The sequence below is a fragment of the Rhyacophila brunnea genome, unplaced genomic scaffold, assembly GCF_057557595.1.
Source record: "Rhyacophila brunnea isolate RB1 unplaced genomic scaffold, BYU_Rbru_1.0 scaffold_18, whole genome shotgun sequence".
In the NCBI taxonomy this organism is placed as follows: Eukaryota; Metazoa; Arthropoda; class Insecta; order Trichoptera; family Rhyacophilidae; genus Rhyacophila; species Rhyacophila brunnea.
Window position 1 is genome coordinate 34,863,291 of NW_028232837.1, and position 24,413 is coordinate 34,887,703.

The following is a 24,413-nucleotide window of genomic DNA, read 5'->3' on the forward strand; positions in this document are numbered from 1 at the left end:
TGGGCGTTCTATTAGTTCTTAAAATGTTTTATTTCGAGCTCTGACAATATTTAAATAGGTACTTCTTAATCTTCTTATAATAGGTAGGTACCTACCGATGTCAAAACAGATTTCGGAATATTGACTTTTAAAATTATGATTAACGCATAAAATAAAACTGAAAATATTACGAAAGACTTTATTTTAATCATTAACAATGCTATACTTAATTCGATTTCAAAAACTTAAACAATAATGAAACTTGGCATTGCCTTCATTTGGAGATTTGTATGTCAAAAATATTTTTATAGTATGGCAGCATTATCATATACGTCAATGTGTCAAATTCAAAGCCGACAAACAAATTCGAAGACGCGCGCCGCTACAAAAGATATCTTACTATTTGATCTGGTTTGGTTAAATTTGCGTATTTAATTAAAATGACGAAACTCGTTCAGTATATTCTACTTCGAAATGACTTGTTGAAAGACATGCAATGGCCGGTGGGCGCATTTGTAGCGCAGGCTTGCCACGCGGCGACAGCAGCGATGCACGTCTTCAGAGACGATCCGAACACGATAGAATATTTATCAGACGTTGATAACATGCACAAAGTTGTGCTAGAGGTAACCCACCAACAGATTAAATAACATTTTTTCATTCATGATAGGTATGAACTGTTCGAATTACTATCAAAATATAATCACCCAACTTCTGAATACAGTTTACGGTGCTCTCAGTGCTTTTCCAAATGGAATATAATTTCTAGGGCCTAATAGTATAAGTGCCCATGTCAAATTCATTGTTATGACTATTTTTTGTTCTATAACAAGTGAACATAGGCACTTCTTACACTAATATAATTTTTACTATCTGAATCGCTTATAGCAACATCCTGAAATATCCTGAAACATTAGGTACTAGTCAGGGTAAATGTGCCACAGAGGTGGACATGAGATTTCACAACTTTCTTTTTAGACCTAACCTAACCTAATATTACCTCATATAATCTTAGTTTGTGATAATGGTGTATCAAAATGTATGAAAATTTCAAATTTTCAATTAACGATTATTGGATCGAAAAGCCGATGCGCAGACAGAAAAGGGTATTTATTATAATTGTCTACATGGAATAAACTGTTTTCGTAAAAAAAAAAATATGAAAGCTCATGCCCACCTCTGCAGCACAATTACCCTAGTCCAGGGGTCGGCAAATTCTTGAACCAAAAGAGCCAAATATGAGTGGCACAATGATGAAAAAAAATTTCGAGAGCCATCCGTATATTTTTATAAATATGATTTATTTAAATAAATTAATTACATTTTATAATTGTTTATTTATTAAGTAAAGAAGATTTCCCGAAGAAAACTAACGTAAATATGAATTACATACAATTTTTACGCATTCCTTAAAACTAATGTAAACCATAATGACCTTCCTTGCATTTCTTTGGAGAGTGTGTATGTTTGGTATGTAACTTATAGTTTTTAATTTCAGGCGCGACTCCAAAAACTTCTCATCGGTTATTTGTCTTCTCTAAATGCTATTTATATTGTTCATGTTTGAAAATGATTATTCACATACATATTATTATTTAGATTCAAATATGAGTTCGGAAAGCTATTCCATAATATGTATTAAAAATCTTAGTATCTACTTTATGTAGATCCTTTAGAGCGCCCCACTTGTGTTGTGAAATTAAATTGCATTTTTCTCTCTCCCAAATCCTCAATTTTGATGGCAAGACCTACAAATTTTGAGCTCCATAACTAAATTGTATTTCAAAAGTGCTCGTGTCAATATCAAATGGAGAAAAATTTGATTTGTCGACTTTTGCAATGGGCGGATTTAAAACAACAACAATGATACCTTTTTGCATCAACCATCACGGAGGAAAAATTAGGCTCGCGATAATGTCATTATATAATATAATAAGTGTACAAATTGATAACAAAAAATAAAATTGGGAATTTGGCAAAGAGCCACATGCGGCTCGCGAGCCGCGGTTTGCCGACCCCTGCCCTAGTCAGTTATGGGGAAGCCAGCGGCAAACACATTTTGAAAAAAGCCGATATACCAGATTATTTGTTAGGTTGGGTTAGTTTAGGTTAGGTTAGGTCACGTTAGGTTTTCATTGTTGAATTCATGAATTTTGCCAAAATCGTCTTCCCACCTGGCTTCCCCATAACCGACTTGTACCAATCATTATTTTAACATACACATTGCATCGACTAACACAGGCTTTTCTAGCATTAGACCAAAGATTTAATATAAAGCAAGGTTCTCGTCAACCAGAATAAATCCACTGCTACACAACTACTTTCCTTAGCTCCTTCCACTCTTTGGCCGTAGCTATTCACTGTCACATATTTCTGATAACGGACTTGATTAGTTCATCAATTCAGCTAGTTTTGGGGAGCCCTATGGCCGTTTAGTACCCATTGGATACCTCTGTATAACTGCATGAAGAATTATTCTAGAAACATCTAAGTATCTATTATAAATTATCAAGTTAAGTGTGGGGAATTTTACCACAAACAATTTGAGTTTAGATACATTGTAGTTTATAAAAATTGTTTAGGTACTTATTTACTAAGATCGGTGATGCACAACCTTTTGTCAGAAGGACCAATTTAACTACTTTCTAATTGTTTGCAGGCTACACAGGGAACAAGTAATACGAATAATGATTATATATTCTTTCCCAAGTCTATATATACAGTCGAACTTGGTTATTACGAAGAAGATGGGACCGACTGAATTTGCTCGTTATAAGCGTTACTCGTTATATCAGAGAATAGGTATTTTTAAATGAGCGGTCACGTAACACAAAAAGCTGCAATTCAAACAAAAATACACAATTTTTCCCCGAAACAAGCATGGCATTCATAAACTACAAAAGAAGTTGTTTATTGTAATGAACGCTGGTAGGTACCTAGTGACTTCACAAACCTTGGATTTTTACATGCAATTTCAACCATATGCTTGTATACTTTTTCAATATTGTCGGTGAAAACACTAATTAGGTAGGTACTTAAGACACTTAACTAGTGTCATAACGTAATCCGATCCCGGCGCATCCTGTCCGGTCGGATTTTATTGCTTAGGGTCGAAATGTTTTTAAACGATCGACACATTAACAGTTTTAAGAAAATTTTTGATGATATTTTAGCTTCATATAACCAAAGGAGCTCGTTATAAAAGTGAATAAATGTATGGAGAAAATCATGAACTAAAAAGTCAACGAATGTTTCCTCATTACATCCGAGATCTCGCTATATCCGTGATCGTAATAACCGAGCTCGACTGTATTTAAAATTAAATGTGTAAATCCAAATTAAACCCAATACTTTCCACATGGCAAAATGAAATTTAGTGTAACCACTAGTGGCATCGCTGACATTGCATGATATAATGAGCTATCTATTTCTAAAACACCATTAAAAATCTCTGCAAATGGTCAAAATTTAACAAAAAATACATTTATACATTATATGCGTAATTTCACTATGTAACGTCTACAATTCCAAAAATATATTTATTCGAAAACTTAAATAAATGGCAATGTCCAATTTTCTTTTGCAATATAAGGTTTATCGGTTAATAGAAATGGGACAATTTTTTCAACGTTAAAACCAACACTAAAATAATGTTGTTTACCATAAATATGATGACTGATAACATCGATAGACTTTCAATTGTCAACAAAAAATGTTTTGATATTCTCTAAAACTGAATTGTCAGATTTATTCTAACTAGACTTTGCTGTGCAGTGATATGAAATAAGTGTTCTCATCAAGGCCTGAACATAAACGAACCATAAGTGCGAGTGAGAAAGCATTCGGCACGCTTATATCTCTGCAATATGTGTTAGAGTAAGATAGAATTTCTACGGCCGAATTAAATATTTTTTGTACACGTCGCCGGTAAATATTGATTTGAATGAATACAATCATTTAAAAACTGCGTACACGTATTGCTGAAATTTATTGTTTTTGTGTTTAATATAAAGTTAGATCTACCATCATAAATTGGCATTTCAGCGAGGGCGCTAGTATGACATTGAGAATGTTGCCATAACTAACAAAAAATGGTAATTTTTAATTTTTTATTGGTAGTAGATATAGGTACAAATATTATTAAAATAAAAAATTAACACAATCAAAATAAAAACGTGTTACTTCTTTTATAACCATGAGGAAGAAATGCATAGTTGGAAAAATCAGAAATTGGAAAATATCAAGTAGTATTGTGTATATTTTAGTCATGGAAAAAAATATAATAAAAAAAGCGAAAGTAAATTAAATTAACTCTAAAGACAGTAAAATAGTATCAACATAAATGGAATTTTAAATGAAACCCGATAACTATAAATTACACAAACAATGTAGAAATTATATAACTACTATAATGGTTCAATTCCAGATAGACTATCATCCGATTCTGTGTCACTCTTAGGACCATTTACAGTAAAAATAAAACCAGTCGAGGTCATATTATAAAATTCAAACCTTGTAAATGTCAGTTTAATTAATACACTAAATTTCTTTATAAATCCGTTTACATACACAAATAATAAGTAAGTATTCATTTATATTGCTATCCGACATTAATTTTTATTTATATCATAACTTTGAACAAAACTAAAAAAAATAAGAAATTACTTGCGTTGTAATATAAATGCAACTTGGTAACACTGAACAACTGTCATGGCGACTTGCCGTTGTATTCCATTATCGATATAAATAATAATTTCGTTTTGTCTTTTTTCGTCATCGCAGAATTGCCATACTTTTAGAATGTCTCTGACATTTCCACGAACTGTTTTAGAACTACTTGCCGTTATGCACTATACTTATTTCTTCTGTATTTTCAAAAACAAAATATACACCCCGAATCCTGCACACTGACGTTTCAAAATGTAAACATTTGACTCAGTCTGGAATAAATTTGTCATAACGCCCAATCGCCCGGAGTTATTTTCGGATGTCTACATTAATTTCTTCGTGGAGACATAATTCGTTGTTGATTATATTAAAATATAGCTTACTTTAAATACTTACCAAATAATTGGTGCTAAGTAGCTATCGAATAATGTCAAATATTAAAAGGTCACATTCGTTTATTAATAATCTAAAATGCTCTTTATGTTTTCAAATGTACAAACAATAAAAATCTTGCGAGCAAGAAAAATATCGTACCTACCTAAATTAGCAACAAACACTCATTCGATTATAAAATACTATATCAAATATAAAATTATGTATTAGGTACATTCCTTATTTAAGGAAAAAGCTTTTTTCACTTGTTGATCTCTTTTTTTAATAGGTAGGTATATTTTATTTATCAACACTAAATATAATGTGATTTTGATATTTTGACGCCATGACAGCTAAATAAACGCAAGCGCAATCCATAATTCGAGAAACATGTTGTAAAATTAAATGGCATTTGTGACAAATTTATCCTCGATAGACAATTTTAGTTTCAAATTCGACCGGCTGCCAATTTACGATGGTAGATCTATAGTAATTATTTTTAGTTAACGTTTAACCGTATAACGTTTCATAGTTAATTTAATAATAATAAAAGTGAGGTTCTACTGTGCGTTATATGCAACAAACACGGCTTCATTTTTCCGAACAATACCCACTCTCTTTATATTATTACTCTGAGGTTATCATGGTCCAAGTCCGTACAGATGTTCTATGGTGATACATCATCCCGTTGTTTGACCCGATCATTGCATGCGTATCATATCTGCGGTAGTAAACAAAAAGTAAACGGATGAAAGTATTTTACCATGTTTCACTGAAAATCAAGTCTAGATAATTATTAGGATATACTGAGTTTTTTTGCTCATTTCGTTCAGTCAGTGGCCCACAATAAACAGTATGGAGGGTCACGAGTTGTGCACCACTGACTTAAATTAAACTCTATTTAGTTTATGATGATCTGATATAACAATGGGGAATTTGGAATGATTATTTGATTGACTAATATTTAATAGGTATTAATTTATTTAATTAAGTTATATTATTATCATATTATGGTAATCATTACATCTCATCAACGCAATAATGAGACCACAGAAGAAATCAAACACTTAATGTACCACCTGCTATATAGAAGAGACTATGCATCATAGTATAAATAGTGACTAAATAATATATAGCATGTTATGCATGCAGTTGGTTACACTGATGGCGAAAAAAAATCAAAAAACTGACAGTTGTCAAATAATAACCTTTCCTAAACCTAGTACCTAAATGTAGTTTCGGACACATGAATATTGTACACCCACGATGGCCCCGCGGCTTAAGCATCGGCCTATAGCGTCGTGGGTCCCAGGTTCGAATCCTGGGTGCAGCATGTACACGTCATATTGTTTTTCAATGTGTGTTTGAAGTCAGGGTATGGACCTGATAGGTTGAGCAAGTGGCTGACATCCATTTCTCATAAAAAAACAAAATCTGTTAATACAAACCTCTACTCTGTGGAGATCCATATGATCCTATTACGATCGGACATGGTCGAAGAAGAATTTTTTGTAGATTTTGTGTAGGTAAAATGCTGATCAAAATGCAAATATTTTAGTATGGACCTAGGTTGAGCATGTGGCTGTAATCTATTTCTTGTAAAGACAAAAATTTGTTAACATAACCTTCACTCTGTGGAGACCAATATCTCTAGCCAGGCTCTATTCTGCAACATCCAGCCACGTCTTCACACTCTTTGAGGGTGTAGAATGGAGATAATTGCATAGTGAATAAGAATTTCTTTTCACAGTTCTTCTAGGATATTGTACCTTTATTTCATCAGTGTGTTTTTATGATTTTAGATTCCCGACGAAGCCGCATTGTTGCAAGTCGCCAAGTCATTGGAAGAAAACTCGATTCATTACAAGCTTTGGACAGAGCAACCGGAGAATATTCCCACGTGCATCGCTCTGAAACCGTATCACAAAGAAGATGTCAAAAAATATCTTCGCAAATTTAAACTGTATTCATTAACTGTGATTGCTTAGACTAAATATGAATTATAAGACGCTGCAGATTATAATAATATGTCAGTAAGAAATCACTCAATTTTTTATGATATATGTAATTTTTTATGTTGTGTGTTTCCTATGGATAACCATAAAGTGAAAGATATGTAAGATTTACAAAACTAATTAATTTCATTTTCTACGCAAAAATTCTTTTTTGTGTTCTTTGCGCTGGCTACAGTATTACAATGAACTTCTTGAGCATTTCAAAAAGAGCATTCAATGTGCTGGTAGCCAGTTCGAATCATATTTATCCTGAGCTTTGGAATTGAAACAATAATAATAATTAGGTACATAATCATTGTCTATGATTATTTAATTGTAATATTCTATGGGCCAGATGCATAGATGTAGTCCTTAAGTTAATCTAACCATCAATACTTTTAAACGATACTTAAAGATTACAATTTCATTTTTTGCAATCGAAAGTGCTATAAGTTTTAAAATAACTATTTTCCATAACATTATTAAATATTTTGAAGTGAACATGCAAGTGCAAAATTATGATAACTCCATAATATAAATTTAATATAATAATTATAAATTCACAATTAGGTAATACCGTTTACTTAATTTAATGCTTGAGTTATCATTGGTTTAATTGAATAAATACATACACTGCCATTAGAGTGACCATTGCATTGCTTTTGAGTATTCATTACCTCAAACACACTCATGCTAGCCGTCATTGTCATTAAATATTAATGTAAGTATATAATTAATATTATCCGTCAATGACCGATTTTCAGCAATGTATAGAATGCATTTGTGGTGATAATTATTGGTACTTAATACAATTTTGCTTTGCCACAAATGAATAAATTAAATACCTACTCTTTTTCTGTGAAAGATATTATAAGTATTCGATTTATCTATTTTGCTATTCAGTGTCACAGCGCTGTAACTAAAGCGCCAAATATATTTTGATGCACGTCACGTACTATCATGTGACGTCACAGTAAGCTGCCGCTACGGGAAAAAAATTGTGTAATGTCGTTTTTCTTTGTGTTTAAAATGTTATCAGACCGATGCTCCCATCCCGTAGTACATTTTCAACCTTTAAATGAACATTGTGAGCAAATTCACCAGAACAAGAATGAGGTCACCTCATGTGTACCGCACTGCATCGATACCCGCATGACGCAATGAACGTTTTTTATCATCTTCGACATGCCTACACATTTCCGACTCATGTCAAAATCGCATGTTTTTTTGTTTTTAGCGGTGGCACTATGTATTTTCTATAAGAATGTTGTCTATTATCTATGGTCTGCAGGTTGGGTTCTGTTCAAAATATTATCTATGGATGTAATATTGCAAGTAATTTTAACGTACGCACGCAGAAGAAACTGTTAAAATTAATAGTTAAAGCATGAATAATGAATAATAATTCAAAATACTAATACGTTAGGGTTGACACTCTCCATCATTGAATTTACAGAGATGGTGATCGTTCAAAATATTCTGCAAAATGACGTAACCATAGACTAAATTTGTCATTATGACAGCGTGATAGTATGCGACGTGCGTCTCAATATAATCACAACTTAAGTTATTGATTTCGGTTGCATATGACTCAAGTATCACTTTGCATCTGGCTCTAAGTTTAATTCACCTAATAAACTTTCAATATCTATCAATTGTAATATAAATTAATCAGTCGACCAATTTCAAAAATTTTCTACTGTTGGTGTAATGTTTATTGTGTATTTATTTATGTATTTATTATTGTGAACCAATGTTGGTGTATTTCTAGTCAAAAATGAATATTAAGGGCCGGTGTAATATTTGTTAGTGAAAATTCTTATCTATGCACAAAAATGGTTTGATGTTTTCATAAATAAATATGATGTTTATAAAGATTCAAATTCCTGCTTGTTTAATTTATATCTAAAAAATATTGAATAGTCAAAACATTTATACAGGAGGTACCCAATCTAATAACATATCAGCAACTGTATGAAAAAACGGTTTGTTGCCGTTGAGCTGTTAAAACCTCCGATTTGCAAAATGATTGACTGTCTGGTTGCACTTTGACAATTTCTCTCACTGGTAATTAGCATTCACTACACAAATATGCGGTTAGTTACTGTGCAAGTGCGCGATTGAATTTAGGTAAGTAGTTTCAATTCAAAAATCTAATTTTGACCTGACAGGTTGACAGGTTGACAGGTTACCAAACACTAAATCATAAACTATTATTATTGCATCATCATTTCTCTATTAGTGCAATAATTTGGTAGAACTATCACTGAGGAATACACAATTATTAGGCTTCGCGATATCGCCATTATATAATATAATGAGTGTACATATCAATGACAAAAAATAAAAATTGTGAATTTGGCAAAACCGCACGCGCATATCCCAAGAGCCGCGGTTTGCCAACCCCTGCACTAAGAAAAAATATTTAGATATACAAACATAATAATAATATATTATGTAATGGCGGTCCTGGTAGATTATTTGGTCCCAAATTAATATCATATGAAGAAAGCGTGGATCCTACTTGGAAGTCGTTTTAATAAATGTTCATAAAAGTAATACACCCGATCCTCTTTTTGCACGGTTTCGAAATAACACGGTTTAAAAAAGTACCGATTATTTTTAATTTAGACTGATTTTTTTTGCTTTAACACGGTTTAAAAAAACTAAAAACAATAAAAATACGTATGCATGTACATATTTATAGAAAAATTGTGTTGCAATGGACCGCACACCACTGGTGCATACATATGTTGTCACCGGATGCCGCCCAGACATATATACGTGGATACATGGTGCCAGTAGTCAGTCAATTCGGGTTCGATACGAGAGATGAGCCGCGTGCTTCGGCGTCAGCATCATTAAATATTTCCAGCGATGAGAACGATTTTTTGCCAGCGAAAAACAGCAGTAAACGGGCATGTTTATTGTCAAGTAGCGACACTGAATGGATATATTTCTCGATGCTAAATTTAATTTAAATCGAAAAATATGTATTTTTATATATAAATATTTTTATTTCTAAATAATAAATAAATTCGATTTTTTTTCGAGTTTTAAGTAATGAAACCTATCTACCATTTTTGTATGGGCACCTTTTCTTTTTTTTACACGGTTTTGGTTTTGCACGGTAGTCTTTGGAACGTATCCCCCATGCAAAAAGAGGATCGGGTGTACTACAATCGTGTTTTATTATTATGCGGGTATCGCACTTATACTAGATCAAGTAGATATCGGCAGAGCTGGCCGTGGGACTGTTTTCAGTGACCCCTTTCATGTAGATATCACCTGGTCATGTCTTCGGTTTAATCCATCAGATCGCTTGATACTGGGAAGGGCGACTGTACTCGGTGTGTCCATTAGGAGATCAATCAAAGTGAATGAATTGTACTGTGTGAGCTAGAACAGTAGAGTGAAGGTCATGCAACGCTTTATATAGTTGTACGACTGACATCTTCCCTGCCCCCCTGCGTGATAACGCTTATACGCCCTGTAGTTGCAATGTCTAGGGACTCTAGGGAGTGCTTTGTGCAAGTGTAATAAGAGAGAAAGTATTCAGGTGTCTGCACATCGCACTATAATTTATATTTGGTTCAATTAAAAACCACGGTGTTTGAATATTGTTTTTATTGTAATGTATGTAGTTTATAAAATTGTGTCGTAATAGATTTTCTATTGAGTCATTAAAATAAGAAAATAATTTGTGTAAAAAAAAGTTTAATACAAATAAATAAACTTTGCAGTTTCAGTAACAGGTTTGTTTTCATATTTTTTTTTGTCAAATTTACATTGATATTATTCATAATATTACAAACATCTAATTTCAACTTAAATTCATATAAAATTATTTCGGACTTGTGTGAAACAATTAACCATTTGATTCACATTTATATTTTGTTTTATTTACTAAGTATATTAACATAATTATTATTCTATTTGGTATTATTTCTAATTCTATGTTATAAATAAACTTTATTAACATTGTATAAATTTTTATCTCCTTTATTGCATTATTATCTGATGACACAATTGCCGATTGTGCTATAAGTAAATAATTGATCTATATGTATTTGAAACAGAATTCTGTATTATTTTAGTAAACTGAAAAAAAAACAATTAAATTTTGTCATTAAAAGGGTTTATATTTTTTTAAACAAGGGAGCATAATATTATTTTTTTATTTTAGATGTAAGTAGTAGAATTTATAAAGTCTAATGTATAAAATATCAATGCTTGTGAAATTCTTTTCTATACAAATAAACGGAACTGAAAAATGATGTATTTAAATTTATTAATGTTTTTTTATTCGTAAAGGCAACCGCTCCGATGCTCCTTCCTATAGTTATTAGTATGAGGAATTTTGACACATTTTTTAAATTAAATATACTAATTATCTAATCTTTTGATAAGAGTACAGAAAGTGAATATGATAATATGAATTCTAAACAATATAGAGACGAAACCGAAACGTAATATGAAAATGAGTACTAATTTTCATATAACCTCACATATGTGCAGTAAAACCCCGTTCACACCAGTGTCGTTAGTTCGAAATTCACTGTAAATCGAAATATTCACTAAAATTCATAAAATCTATATCGATTTACACTAATTTCGATAACTGAAACAATATTACAAAAAAACTTTATTTTCAAAGTTTTAGTGTTTTTTGCGATACGTTTCGTAATATTGATTTTCGATTCCATCGATTTCAAATTAACAGGGTTTATTACTAGTACATACTATTTATTTTGTCCTGTATACAAACATGGGAAATATGTCAACTGTAATTTGCTTAATGATTTAAAAGGTTAAATTTAATGCGGAAGGTTCCATCTGAAAGAAGATTCAACCGTCTTCGATTTTAAACAATATATTACAGCAAATTTTATTTGAAGACAATAAAATTACAATAACAGATATATTTTCAGTGAATATTTAGATTCTAATGGACTTAAGTTTTGTATTATTCCATTTGAGTCGTTTAGTGTGAGTGTACACCAGTGGCGAAGACTCCATACTAGGCGATTATTTGAAGCCTACCTTCTTAAGAAAAATATGTTTTAATTGCATATTGACTTATTTATATAATCACTTGATTATGTATTCTATAAAATAATTTATTTTGCCAACGAGAGTTGCTGCCGTATGTGTAGGAATGTATTACACAGATAACAACAAAACAATCTGAAAAGGTTTTAAAAAATATACCACAGCGCGTCTTGACGTAAATAAAGGTCGGATTATGTTTCAAATAATTCTAAATTTTTTTCATATGGACTTTACGTCACGTAGCCCCGCCCAGTCTATTGAATTGTATGAACTAAGGTAAGCTCCGATCGCAGAGCCTAAAACTAAATAATTAATAATTGGATAATTTAAAAAAAATATTTGTATGATGTTTAATCGAATATTAATAAATATAGACGGTTTTTTAAAATAAAAAGAACTGATCGCTTAATTTTATGTCGTCAGTGAGTTTTTGAAGTTTCATTAAATTAGTGTGTCATTGTCATTAGTGTGTATATCATTCATTAGTAGTATTATTTTCTTATTTCTCGTAAGTATACCTGACAAGTGTGTTCTTTTTATCAGATACTACGATACTACCACAGCCTACCTCTTTCCAAAAGTCACCCTTCGCCACTGGTGTACACAGTGCCTGAAGATGCCGAAAGGCGAAACCCAGATCGCAAAAAAACGACTCAAATGGAATAGTACAAAACTTAAATTCATTAGAATTCAAATTCCATCAAGTACCTTTAGTCGATAGTATTAATAATACTATGAATATTTAGATATAAAATAAACAAATACACAGTAATAATTTTTAATTAAAGTTTGCTTATAGATTAAAAATAGAGTCTTTGTTGGGTGGAGTTTATTTAAAATTGATCTGTATATAATATAGCAACCAAATATAATTATATTTTTCCTAATGAATTATGATGTAGGTATAGGTTTGCAGAAATATAAATATTTTAGTAGTTATTTGGTATTCATGCAAGAGTAAAAGTTATACATAACATAAAAATGATAGATAATTAGAATTTTAAAATGATTTTATGAATATTAAAAAAGATTATTATCTAGATTAAATAGATATAGACAAATAATAGTGATTTTTTATATAAGTAATTATCTAATTTTATTTTCCATAATATTTACACACTCGGCAGTATCGAGCCGTCGTTTTATTGAAATTATTTTATCAATACTTATACTAATAGTTAATGTCTTACAACGTTTTTACAAAATTCGATTGAAAATTAGAGAGAATTATCAGATTAATTTCCTAAAATGATTTTGTTATAAAGTTAATTTGTTTTTACTGACAAGTTGACTCATTGAAAAAATAAACTTCTCCGGACACGTTGGGTAGGTAGGTTATGTTTTTTTTTTTCTACAATTTTTTTTAATTTCACTTTTTTCTTCCGTCAAATGTAATTATCTAAATATTCTTACATTTATATAAAAAAAAAAGATATAGATATTACGTGTGCGAAAGAAAAAGGGAGATAAGTCTAAAATGTCTATTTATCAGAAGGACCAAAAGAAGATTACAAAGGATGTTTATGTTTCTGTGAGGAATTTCCTTTTTTTCCTCTATGCATTTTCTTTAATATGGCATATTTAACTAATTTTTTACACTTATCTCCCATTCCTTTAAGCACACGGTACTTACAGAATCGACATGGTAAAATCTTGATACTCTATTATGTACAAAAAAGTTCCATTTTGAATTATAATTTCTATATAAAATAACTAACTACTGTTTTAAAATATTCATATTTTAAATTTTATTAGATCTATGAGGATCAGTAGTTGTTTACATTTATTCAATAAAAATATAATATAACTCGTTCATACATTTCAATCAATTAGACTACTAACAAAAATTTAAAAAATAATATTGGTAGGTAATAATATTATGTATGTAACTTAATTAATGACAATGTTTTTGGTAAGAAAATTACCAACTGGAGATAATGAGTTTTGGTTAATCGTACAAGATTAATTTTATGTCATCAATAATCAATGTTAGCTTTACTAAAGAAAAGTTCATTGAAAAATAAATATTGTTACTGCCTCAACAACATTTGAAATTGGAATAATTACAATTGAATTATGTTACAGAGTTGTCATTAAAAATATTTTTTGGGATGGTGTTGTGATTTAGTTAAGAGATTTCAGACACCAAATAAATATATAACAACATAGATCTGAGGTGACGACCTTGCGTTATGTATGTATTACAACGCATGAGGGTTACCTAAATCGCAAGGTAACATCACGCATCAAAATGAAAACGTTCAGTTCAGTTACATTAGAACTTGACCAGAGTGGTGCTGCGCGTGCATAACGCCACTAACTGTTGTTAATTGGCTGTCAAAGTGATATTTTACTTACTAATATGCATCTAATTAATCGAAAAAAAAAATATAGTGCATTGACAATAGGCAAAATATTTAATTTGACATTTAAACATAAATCAGGCCTGACTATTTAAGCAATCAGCTGTTGTAATGCCACCATTTTGTTCAGTTTATTGCAATATTAATGGACTTGAATCAGATAGATTCTGATATCATGTCGCGAGCCTAATACTACAAGGTTCTAAGTGTTCGTCCTTCAAAAAACAAACCCAACAATGAAGTAGTATTCTAAGCTGTCTCATTGTTACTTTTGTTTCTCCAAGGACAAACACTTAGAACCTTGTAGTTCTCCACTCGCGATGTGTAATATTATTATTTACCATCAAAATATTAATAGGTACAATATTACTATACTGATTTTTAACAATTTTGGAGTTGAGGGTTGTTAGAATAGATCTGCTGGGAGTTAAATTATGATATTATGATATGAGAGGGAACTTCAAAAATAAATACTATTTTATTTACACATATACATCCCGTACACACACACACACATTTGAATTATCTTTAATTATAATTTATATTATTCCCAATTCGTTGTAATTTCTGCCAATCCAGCGGAGATTCCTGTAAAAAAATACACACTAGTTAGCTTAAAATATTTCTAAATATTTTTATTAAATCAGTAGAGACATTTTGAGTTACATTGAGGCCTAGCGCAGTCGCAACCACTTTTGTAACTGTCACAGGCTTAATCGACAAGTAACCCATGTGTTCACCGCTTGCAACACAGCTACAAATGATTAGGCTCAATATGGGCGGTCACACTGTGGACTTATCGGCTATCGTTGCAAGATGCAGGTGTTCAACGCAATAACATTGTGTCTACGAACGTCTCATACAAGCAATATAGAGTGCAACTCTACATGCATACTGTATGGGAAACAGTGGTTTTTTTTTAAAATTTTTAATAACCATGTCCTTGCTTTTTCGTACAAGGTGGTTGTTAGTAATTTTGAACAATCACAAACACCCATGCTTTGAGAAAAACGCATAAATATTGTGTTCTCACTGAGAATCGAACCCAGAACTCTCGGGTGGAAGGCCATCTCCTTACGCACTGCACCACAAGAGCCGCCTTGTTTGTGCCAGCATGTAGCCCAAATCGGGAATTATACTTAAGATACCCCACGTTGGCCGAGTGGCTTATAATGTCATGGGTCCCAGGTTAGTATCCTGGGTTTGGCAAGTACACATATTGTTTTTCAATGTGTGTTCGGAGTCAGAATATGTATCTAATAGGTTGAGCAAATGGCTAACATCCATTTCTTGTAAAAACAAAATATATTAATACCCATATGATCTTAGGATCGGACATGGTAAAAAAAAAACAACTTATATTTTTCCTTAGTTAAATAATCTATAATAATTAATATTCTTTTATACAATAGGGAAATGACTTACGTTATTATTAACCTTTTCTATGCCTCATGATATTACTATGACACTATTTGACAGGCCGCAGATTTTTAACGACACACATTGAATGTAGAGCGAAGCTCTTACTACAATCACTGTAATACCGATAATTTGTGGCTTAGTATTTCATAATTATTCAAATAGATGTCACTGTGTTTAATTTTTTAGATTATGCAAATCAATCGACATTGGCTAGTAATTTGAGTTTAAAGTCGGACGAGATAACTCACGAAATTCGTATATGCAGCCTGGCGATCACGGCCTCATAGAGCAAGAACCGGTTAAGTATGTATATGGCAATACTACTTAGTAGGTATATTAAAAAATATTTGAGATATGCAGTGGGTCCCATTTTGGCGAAAAATTAAATTTATATTGTATACATTACAAAATCCTTGGGAATTCATGTCCATACAATGGGAAAATTTGCAAAGTTTGTAAATACCAGAAATCATGGAGAGTTTGTTCTTTTATTTAATTTTTAAATTTAGAAATTCTATTTAAAACAAAAGAATGTTTTGTTTTTCAGTTTCTTGAAAAGTTGTGTTTGATTTGTGAGGTTTACAAGATAGAGAGACAATATGTCATAATTTCGAAAATATGTTATTTATGTCATATTTTGTCTTGAAAACTTTACAGAAGAGACAACATAAAACAATTTTAATAATTTATTCATGAATTCGACATTAAATAAAGTCATATATTATACTTTTTTCTCTTGGACATTTTGTGATGTTTTTGGTGTTTTGATTTTGAATCACCGATGCCAATGACGATAAACTGACTTATCGAATGAGAGGTAAATATACAATAATAAATTGAAGAAAGTATACATATAGTGCCTGTACACGTGCATGGATTTACTGGTGGCAATAGTGCTTACTTTATACTATCATGACAACTGTTTACACGTAAAAGTGCCGACTGTCCCACCAATTCATTCTTTAAGTGTGAGCGAGACGCGATGTTGTCATTTTATGGTTCTATTTGATACTATTTGACAGCAGTGAAAATCGGTCAACCTGGAAGTTTGTTTTTTTGCCGGCAGGTTCGCCACTAACGTTCTACTGCGCAGGCGCAGATTGAATTTTTTTTACTTGAAAACTCAGAAGCTTCCAAACATGTTTGATTCATGCATGCAATCTTGTCAGCTGCAGGATAATACAATGTTTACCCATACATTTTCTTACTGTCGACAGTAAATCCATGCACGTGTAAACGGGGTATTAGGTTGGTACTTACTGAATTCATATTATTCCATGTTTCAATTTATTGTTTTTAAGTATTGAAGTATAGGTCTTTAAAAAAATATATTATATTGTCTGTATTTAATTCTACGCATATATATTATTATTAGGCGATTACAAAAAAACATGAGCGTTAAAATTCACTCTAAATACACACCACACCATTGTCATTATTTTTTCACAATCGAGAATTAAAAATCCCCATAGATTATTATGAACCCATCACTTTGTTAAACACTAAAACGAAAGCTACCAATGTTAATACAGACACCGCCCGTGCGTAGGTATTAGTCTTATATCTGTTGCAGACAGAGTTGTTAGTGGATGCTCTTTGTTATTTGTCGGGATGGTGAGCATTTGTGGCGCCGTTATCAGGATATTCGTCGTATTCATCATTCCCGTCCCGATCGTCTTGATTATCATCGTATTCTTCGGTCGGCTCGTCTCTGTCTTCCGGTCCCGGATCGATTCCTTCATGCGGCGGGGATGGCGGAAGAATTTCCTGCTCACCGGTAATATTAATAGTAAATGTTAGTAGTCGGTTAGAATGTGATAATTAGTGAATACATAATATACTTAACTAACAACCATGCATTTAGATTGATAAATTGACTCTCTTAGTCGCTGAATCTACGATTTTTTGAGTTTCGAGTAAATCATGAAAAACTGTTTTGTGCTTTTACGATGACGTTGATGTTAGCAGTGGTGACGTTTGCATAGCGATTTAAACGTGTGCTAAAGGGTATCCGGAAACTTGTACGTATGTAGTTCGCCGTATCACACTACACCGTGAAATGTTGTATTGTAAATATGTGGCCGTATATTAAAGACCGCCCAACCTCTGGGTCGTATAGTACTGACATAAAATTCATGTTTAAATAAAACACGGTTCTTGACGGTTCACCCTTTACAGCATGGGTGGCTAACCTTTTCAGCAGCCAGGCCAGATTCTAAAAATGAGATTTCCTACTGGGCCGCACAACCGATTTTTTTATTATACAAAACGAAAAAGAAATATATATTATATATTAATAAATTTGCAGCATTTAATATTATTTTTATTTTCTCACTGCTCCACGTTGACACTCCAAGTTGACATCCAGCGAGCCGCGGGTTGGCCACCCATGCTTTACAGGAAGCCAGCAGCAAACAAATATTGATAATAGCCGATATACTGGATTATTTTTTAGGTTAGGTTAGGTTTTCATTCTTGAATTCATATTGAATCTAATATAATTGGAGACCGAATAGTATACGGTCATCTCTTTTCGATAGACAGCTCACGATGAATTGTGCCACGGTGAAATGTTTTACGTACAATTTACATGTAACCATGCTAAAGATCATGGTTTGAATCGCTACGCCTGATTGGTCAGCTATGTAGAGCGGATTGTAGGCGACTCAACTCAATATTCATTTAAATTTTTTGACGAAACAGGACGCAATTTAAAACTCGTACCTCGATAGGCTGATAGACCTATCGATATAGCACATACGTACATTCAAAACTAATTTTACTGAAAAATCGTCCAGAGCGGGTTTGGCAACTAATTCCCGCTCGCTTAGGCGACTCAATTCATTGTTTATTAAAGGGCATAACCTTAATTTAGTTATGTGTTTGCGAATGTTTTGAATGAAACGCCGTTGCGTTGATTAAATAATTTTATTATGCTGTATTTAAAAAAATATGTATTAACGTTATAATCAATTTACTCAGTGTACAATACATAGGTGATAATTCGAATTTTATAATTCAATTTAATATTACTCCAGTATATTATGGGAACTGTGTAATTATTACAGTATAATAATTACTAAGTAACAGATTTGTTTCAATTGTTACAGAGTATTTTAGATTCTTATTAATCTCTCGTGTACGGGACATAATATTGAAGCAGTTAAAATAAAGTAGTAATCCACATTTATTAAGTAATGAAAAAATATGGAAACCACATAATACTAAGTATTATTTAAAAACTGGATTTGAATGTTTTTGACATTCATAGGTTTTTATACTAGTTTAAATCAAATTTGAAATCTGCAGTAAAGAAGCAGTCTTTACAGGCATCAAATTATATAGAAGGCACAAAAATAAAACTGTGTTGTTTGTATCTCAAAGTGTAACACTCGACTCACTTTAGAGATGGCAGAGAGTCATGTTTAATAATACCCCTTTTCCGAATTAAGTACAATAAAATTTTCCTACCCACTACAATTTTTATACTTACATTTGAAAGCGTATTATTATCCAAGCTTGTAGAATTATTATTACGCTGCTATGTAAAATAAATAATAGCAATATGTTAGGATTGAATAACTAAATATTTAGATACTTACAGAAATATATTATACACATCTTAAAGTAGGTATTATAAATAGCGGTAGTCACTTCACCCTTTAACAATGCCATATAATATGTTGAAAGGTAGTCTAATGAGAGAGATTCAAATTTTACTTCAATTTCTTAGGCCTTTCGCTCATGGAGAAACTAAAATCTGATAAACTGGTTGCCGATGGAACTCATAAACTGGCCAATGACTGATGTTTCACACACAGCGCTACTAAAGCCCATTTGCAATAATAATCTCAACCTCAAACTGTCAAACCCAATAGCGGCCTGCACACACACATTCTTTCCTGCGTGAAAACGTAGTTTGAGCGATGTTGCGCGAGAAAGATTGTGCGCCTAAAGTCGTGTAGCGAACAACGGAAAGAGTGAGGTTAGTTGTGTCCATCTTTCACGCGTCCCACGCATCGAATCGTACACTCCTGAGTAGTTTTTCCGTCATATCTTTACGAGAATATTCTGGCAGCCTGTACTTAATTATACAGCAGGAGTATTTCTTAACTTCTGCCACAAATTTTAAATTAAAAATCGTTCTCTCATCTTTAACTTTTGACGTCTTGACATATTATTGCTTGTGATTTCAGTTCAGTACTACCAATTTTGATAAGAAACTATGATCTTCATCGAATCTGCTGATATTGGCACCACTGTTTTATGGAAGACTGGGAGACTAGCCTGTCGCGTCTCTTCAGCTTAGTAAGTTTAGTAGCGAACGCTTTGAAACTGGGAGATTCTAGTCTTGCCGTGAGCAAGCCGCCATTGAATTAATACATTAACTAGATACTGGCTTGAATTTTAGTTTCAGTCTCGTCTTTTTTGAGTAGTCTTGTGAGCGGAAGGCCTTAGTAGGTGATTTTGACTTATTTTAAAAGATTTTATGATGAACTTTTCCAAGCAAATTTATTGAAAATCTCAAATGGTAGGTATAGATACTCCTCGCTCAATAGTCTACAACCAGTTAATACTAAAAATACCATTTTGAATTACTTTCAAAAGTTTATGAGCTAGCATCATTTATCATGACAGTTATAGGATTAGAATTGGTTAAAACATGTTTAGTTAATTATGTAGTAAGCCACTGGTTAGATGAAATAAGATATTATGTGATATATGAAACTAATGTAACCTTTGGTGGTCTCCATCCACACCCAGGCAGGGGAAGTCCGTCAGGTCCCAGCGGGCACGGCGCATCGAGACCCGGCACTCCCTGGTCGCCTTTGTCTCCTTTGTCACCTTTTCTTCCTCGCTTTCCTATTGGACCCTGTCATGCAAACAAAACTACTAGTCATGTCGTTCAAATTTAAATGTTGGTTCTCAAAATATTTATAGCAATTGGACAGGTTTATGCATTAACACATCAAGAAATAGATAAAAATTAATGCTTGAATGTTAGCTGCCAGCAAAACCTTTGAAATAAATAACCATTCATACATATTATTTATTTATGATACTATGTAGAACCTCAATTATCCTGACAAATAGGGGCTGAAGATTAATGTAGATATCGATAGGTATATTACGTGAATAATCAAAAGGTTTATATTCATTCATTCATTAAAAATAGCCGTAACCATGGATATCTTATAAAACGAAATGCAGCTGTATTCTCAATTCAAGGCAGAATGCCAACATGATTTGATGTGGCAAGGTGTGGAATCCATGAGGGTTTTATGAGGTAATGCTTTACACATAAAGAAAGCAGACGCTCAAAGTAGGTACTGCGCATGTTAAACAAAAAATGGATTAACGGTATATCTATTCTTACATTTCTGTGTAAAAAAAACCGATCACAAAAAATCCATTGGCGAAAATTTTAGGTCGATTGCACCAATAACAAAAAAGGTAGGTAAAGGGCGCCACCGCTTAACCATACTTCTGGCAGCGTAAACTGAGCGGACTACGCAGAAGGGCCATGTATTTCTTCCACCTCATCACACTTATTGGACTTTGCAGTAGGTATTAGATTAGATTATATTTGGTTGAGTGGTTGTGCTGCTCACAAAATTGACATTCAAACTAGTTGTTAGCTGTTAGCTTAGCGCCTTAGAATGAAATTTAAAATAATACTCTTTTACGGCATAAAAATATTTGAGGCGAGTATAGATTTGCATAAATAGTAAGTCATAATGACACAAATATCTTTCCTATAAAATTTATCAATTGTTCCGGCTTAAATACCACAAATCCTTTATTTTGGACCTTTATAATAAGCATTTGAATCCTAAATCAGCTGTTATTTCATAAATATTTAGTTTTTTTGTCTAATCCAGATAATCGAGGTTCTTGTGTATTAAGAATGACTGTAGAATGATTAGAAAAACAGACAACTTCGAAACTGCAATTTAAGTATGGTTCATGGTTACATCGGTATTTAAAAAAAATCTCAGATTTTCATAACTTGACCAATAATTAATACAAAACAATATCCAATTGATTGACTGAAGTTACAATATCAATTTTATTTTATAATAAAATTTTGTGTATTATTTATTTATACTATATTTTATGATCTACTTATGATCTATTTTATGACGTAATATTATTTGAATGAACAAAATTCATTAATGGACTGTGCACTTCTTTACGGCTAAAGTTAATTTATCTCTAAAGATAAGATAAATAATAGAATGAAGGGTTTATTAAAGTCTTAACTTAATTGAGAAAAGCAAAAATGCATTCCTAAAGTGCAATAAATTTATTATAGGGTAGTAAGAAATTGTTGACAAAATGCTTTTGATTTTCCATCTCATCCCCATTCATAATATTCTAACAAGCATGCACGGAAAATGCATGATGAAATGAGAAAAATATTAACTTGAATCATTTGACAGCTTTCAATTTGCGCTTGTATATAACACAATAATTTGTAGTAGATAATTCATTTTGTTTCTGACATTATTTAAATTAAAAATAGTATTTACTTATATTATGTTGGTAAAATACGTTTTGTGAAACACATTAGTAATATTTTAAATTGAAAGCACTCACAGGTTCACCCTTCAGTCCTCTGTCACCCTTAGGACCCTGTAAGAAAAGATGAAATTAACTTACTGCTGGTCTTTGAACGGTTAATTTAATTGTAATAAATTGTTCATGTTTATACTATTACCCAAATTACATTTACAGACACCCAGACTCAACAAGTTCCACTGACTGTCTGGCCCAATTGAGGAATTTCAATGAAACATAAATATTTCTACTTTAGTACGGATACAACTTTACGATTGGGATGAAATATTGCATCGAAGATGTTGGTTTCCGACATCACCTCTGTCAATGCTGTCAGCCACCTGACTTTATTAATTATTTTAATAATGATGTGAAACAAAAGTGATGTGATAGAGAGTACAATGATTTGAGTTACCCCATCTCCACCCGCCATGTATATGCAGCCGCGATTTGTGCACGGCCATATTCCGTGACGCTATAAACGTATCAGAATGAAAAGATTTTAGTGCCACACTTCCTTGTTCCGAAATGAAGCTGGACGGGACTGATGTAACAACCATGCATCTGAGTTTTAGAAAATAAAAAAGAATCTTGACTTCCACTGCCATCATTTATCTTTAATGATATGAAGTGTCTTCTGTACCCGTGTACTGAAACTCTGTCGAAACAGAGGAGTCAGGAGTTGTAAGTGATCAATCTAAGGAGGGATCGGAATTATTCCATATGACGCAGCAAATTTTTTAAATGCCTCAATGTCGGCTTTGGTTGATATCAAGTCGGTGTGGACGGACCCTGGCAAACAGCTCCACTCGGTCGGATCCCATCAGCGGGCAGTCCACGTGTTCAGCGTCTTGATGGTCGTGCCCACATGTTCAATTCGGCCCATAGTACAATCAGGAACTTATTAGTTGTCCAAATACAATCTTCAATAGTTTATATTTAAAGTTAGAAAATATTTAGTAAGACTGTTTAGTGTAGCCACTAAGCTGACCAATAGATATTGTTTGTCTTAAGTATAAACATATGTTATAAACCAATCGATGTAAATATTGAAGTTATCGAATTGGTACATGAATTGTTGCATGTAATGTTGACGATTGCTTATGATGATCGGTGTGACTTGTTGAGTCTGCGAGTTTGCTCATATGATTAAAGCATTTAAACAGAGGAAGAAATTATTACAACAATAGATACCCCATATATAAACACATATTGAAATTGAAAATCCCAGGAAGTTAAAGTGATCTAACCATGAGTTGACCTATAGATCTTATCACAGGCAATTTAAAATTGTCAGAGCAGTATTAACTTATCATGATATTGGATAACACAAGATATTGAAATTACATTTTTTTGACCATGTCCGATCCTAATAAGATCATATGGGCCTGCACAGAGTGGAGGTATGTATTAACAGATTTATTCTTATGATAAATGGATGTTAGCCATCTGCTCAACATATTAGGTCCATACTCTAACTCAAATTGAAGAACAATATGTATATTTGCCAGACCCAGGACTTGAACCTGGGACCCGCAACGTTATAGGCCGACGCTTAAGCCGCCTGGCCTTTCAATATTTATAGTTAATTAAAACTTAATTGAAAACATATAAAAGATAATAATAATATAAATACCTCTTGTCCTGGAATACCATCTGTGCCCTGAAAATTGTAAAAATATAACAATAAAATTAGTTAATTCATGATAATTTATAAAATATGTTTATCACTTGGCATTCGCTAAGTACATAATATAAAAATTGTTTTGTGACAAGTTTTTCGCTCACATAGTGAGTTTTATCAAATGTTGATTTCGACACCAAGTTATAAGCATTCCCTATAAAGAAAATTATTGTTTCTGCTAGAATTTCATTGCGTATTATTATAATTATTAATGTAATTTTTTTTTAAATTTATATGTATATAATTTTTGGTGGAAAGACTTTGTATTAATTAAAATAAAAGAAATATGCAGTAGATTCGTCATACATATTCCATTCT

At 32.2% G+C, this 24,413-nt stretch overlaps 2 protein-coding genes across 2 annotated transcripts in view; one reads left to right on the forward strand and one right to left on the reverse strand.

Moving 5' to 3' along the window:
• The first annotated feature begins 317 nt into the window (after positions 1–317).
• LOC147073471 (putative peptidyl-tRNA hydrolase PTRHD1) lies at positions 318–12,985 on the forward strand. Its single transcript, XM_085945374.1, has 2 exons — positions 318–605; positions 6,822–12,985. Exons 1-2 carry the CDS (start codon positions 420–422, stop codon positions 7,005–7,007), a joined length of 372 nt encoding a protein of 123 aa, XP_085801500.1. The 5' UTR covers positions 318–419; the 3' UTR covers positions 7,008–12,985.
• A 1,895-nt stretch (positions 12,986–14,880) lies between these two features.
• Positions 14,881–24,413, reverse strand: part of LOC147073472 (uncharacterized) — a 68,308-nt gene continuing 58,775 nt past the window's right edge. Inside the window, exons 19-24 of the mRNA XM_085945371.1 lie at positions 24,048–24,074; positions 22,451–22,486; positions 20,589–20,723; positions 19,344–19,391; positions 17,111–17,617; positions 14,881–15,016 (exon numbers count right to left, since the gene is read on the reverse strand). Coding sequence (XP_085801497.1) covers positions 17,450–17,617; positions 19,344–19,391; positions 20,589–20,723; positions 22,451–22,486; positions 24,048–24,074 — 414 coding nt within the window. The 3' untranslated portion in view covers positions 14,881–15,016; positions 17,111–17,449. The remainder of the gene's footprint in view (positions 15,017–17,110; positions 17,618–19,343; positions 19,392–20,588; positions 20,724–22,450; positions 22,487–24,047; positions 24,075–24,413) is intronic.

What these genes read in the sequence shown, in the direction of transcription:
- LOC147073471 (XM_085945374.1), top strand. Translation starts at nt 420, where the DNA reads ATGACGAAACTCGTTCAGTATATTCTACTTCGAAATGACTTGTTGAAA. An exon ending in TGCACAAAGTTGTGCTAGAG is followed by an intron (nt 606 to 6,821) that starts GTAACCCACCAA and finishes TTATGATTTTAG; the next exon opens with ATTCCCGACGAAGCCGCATT.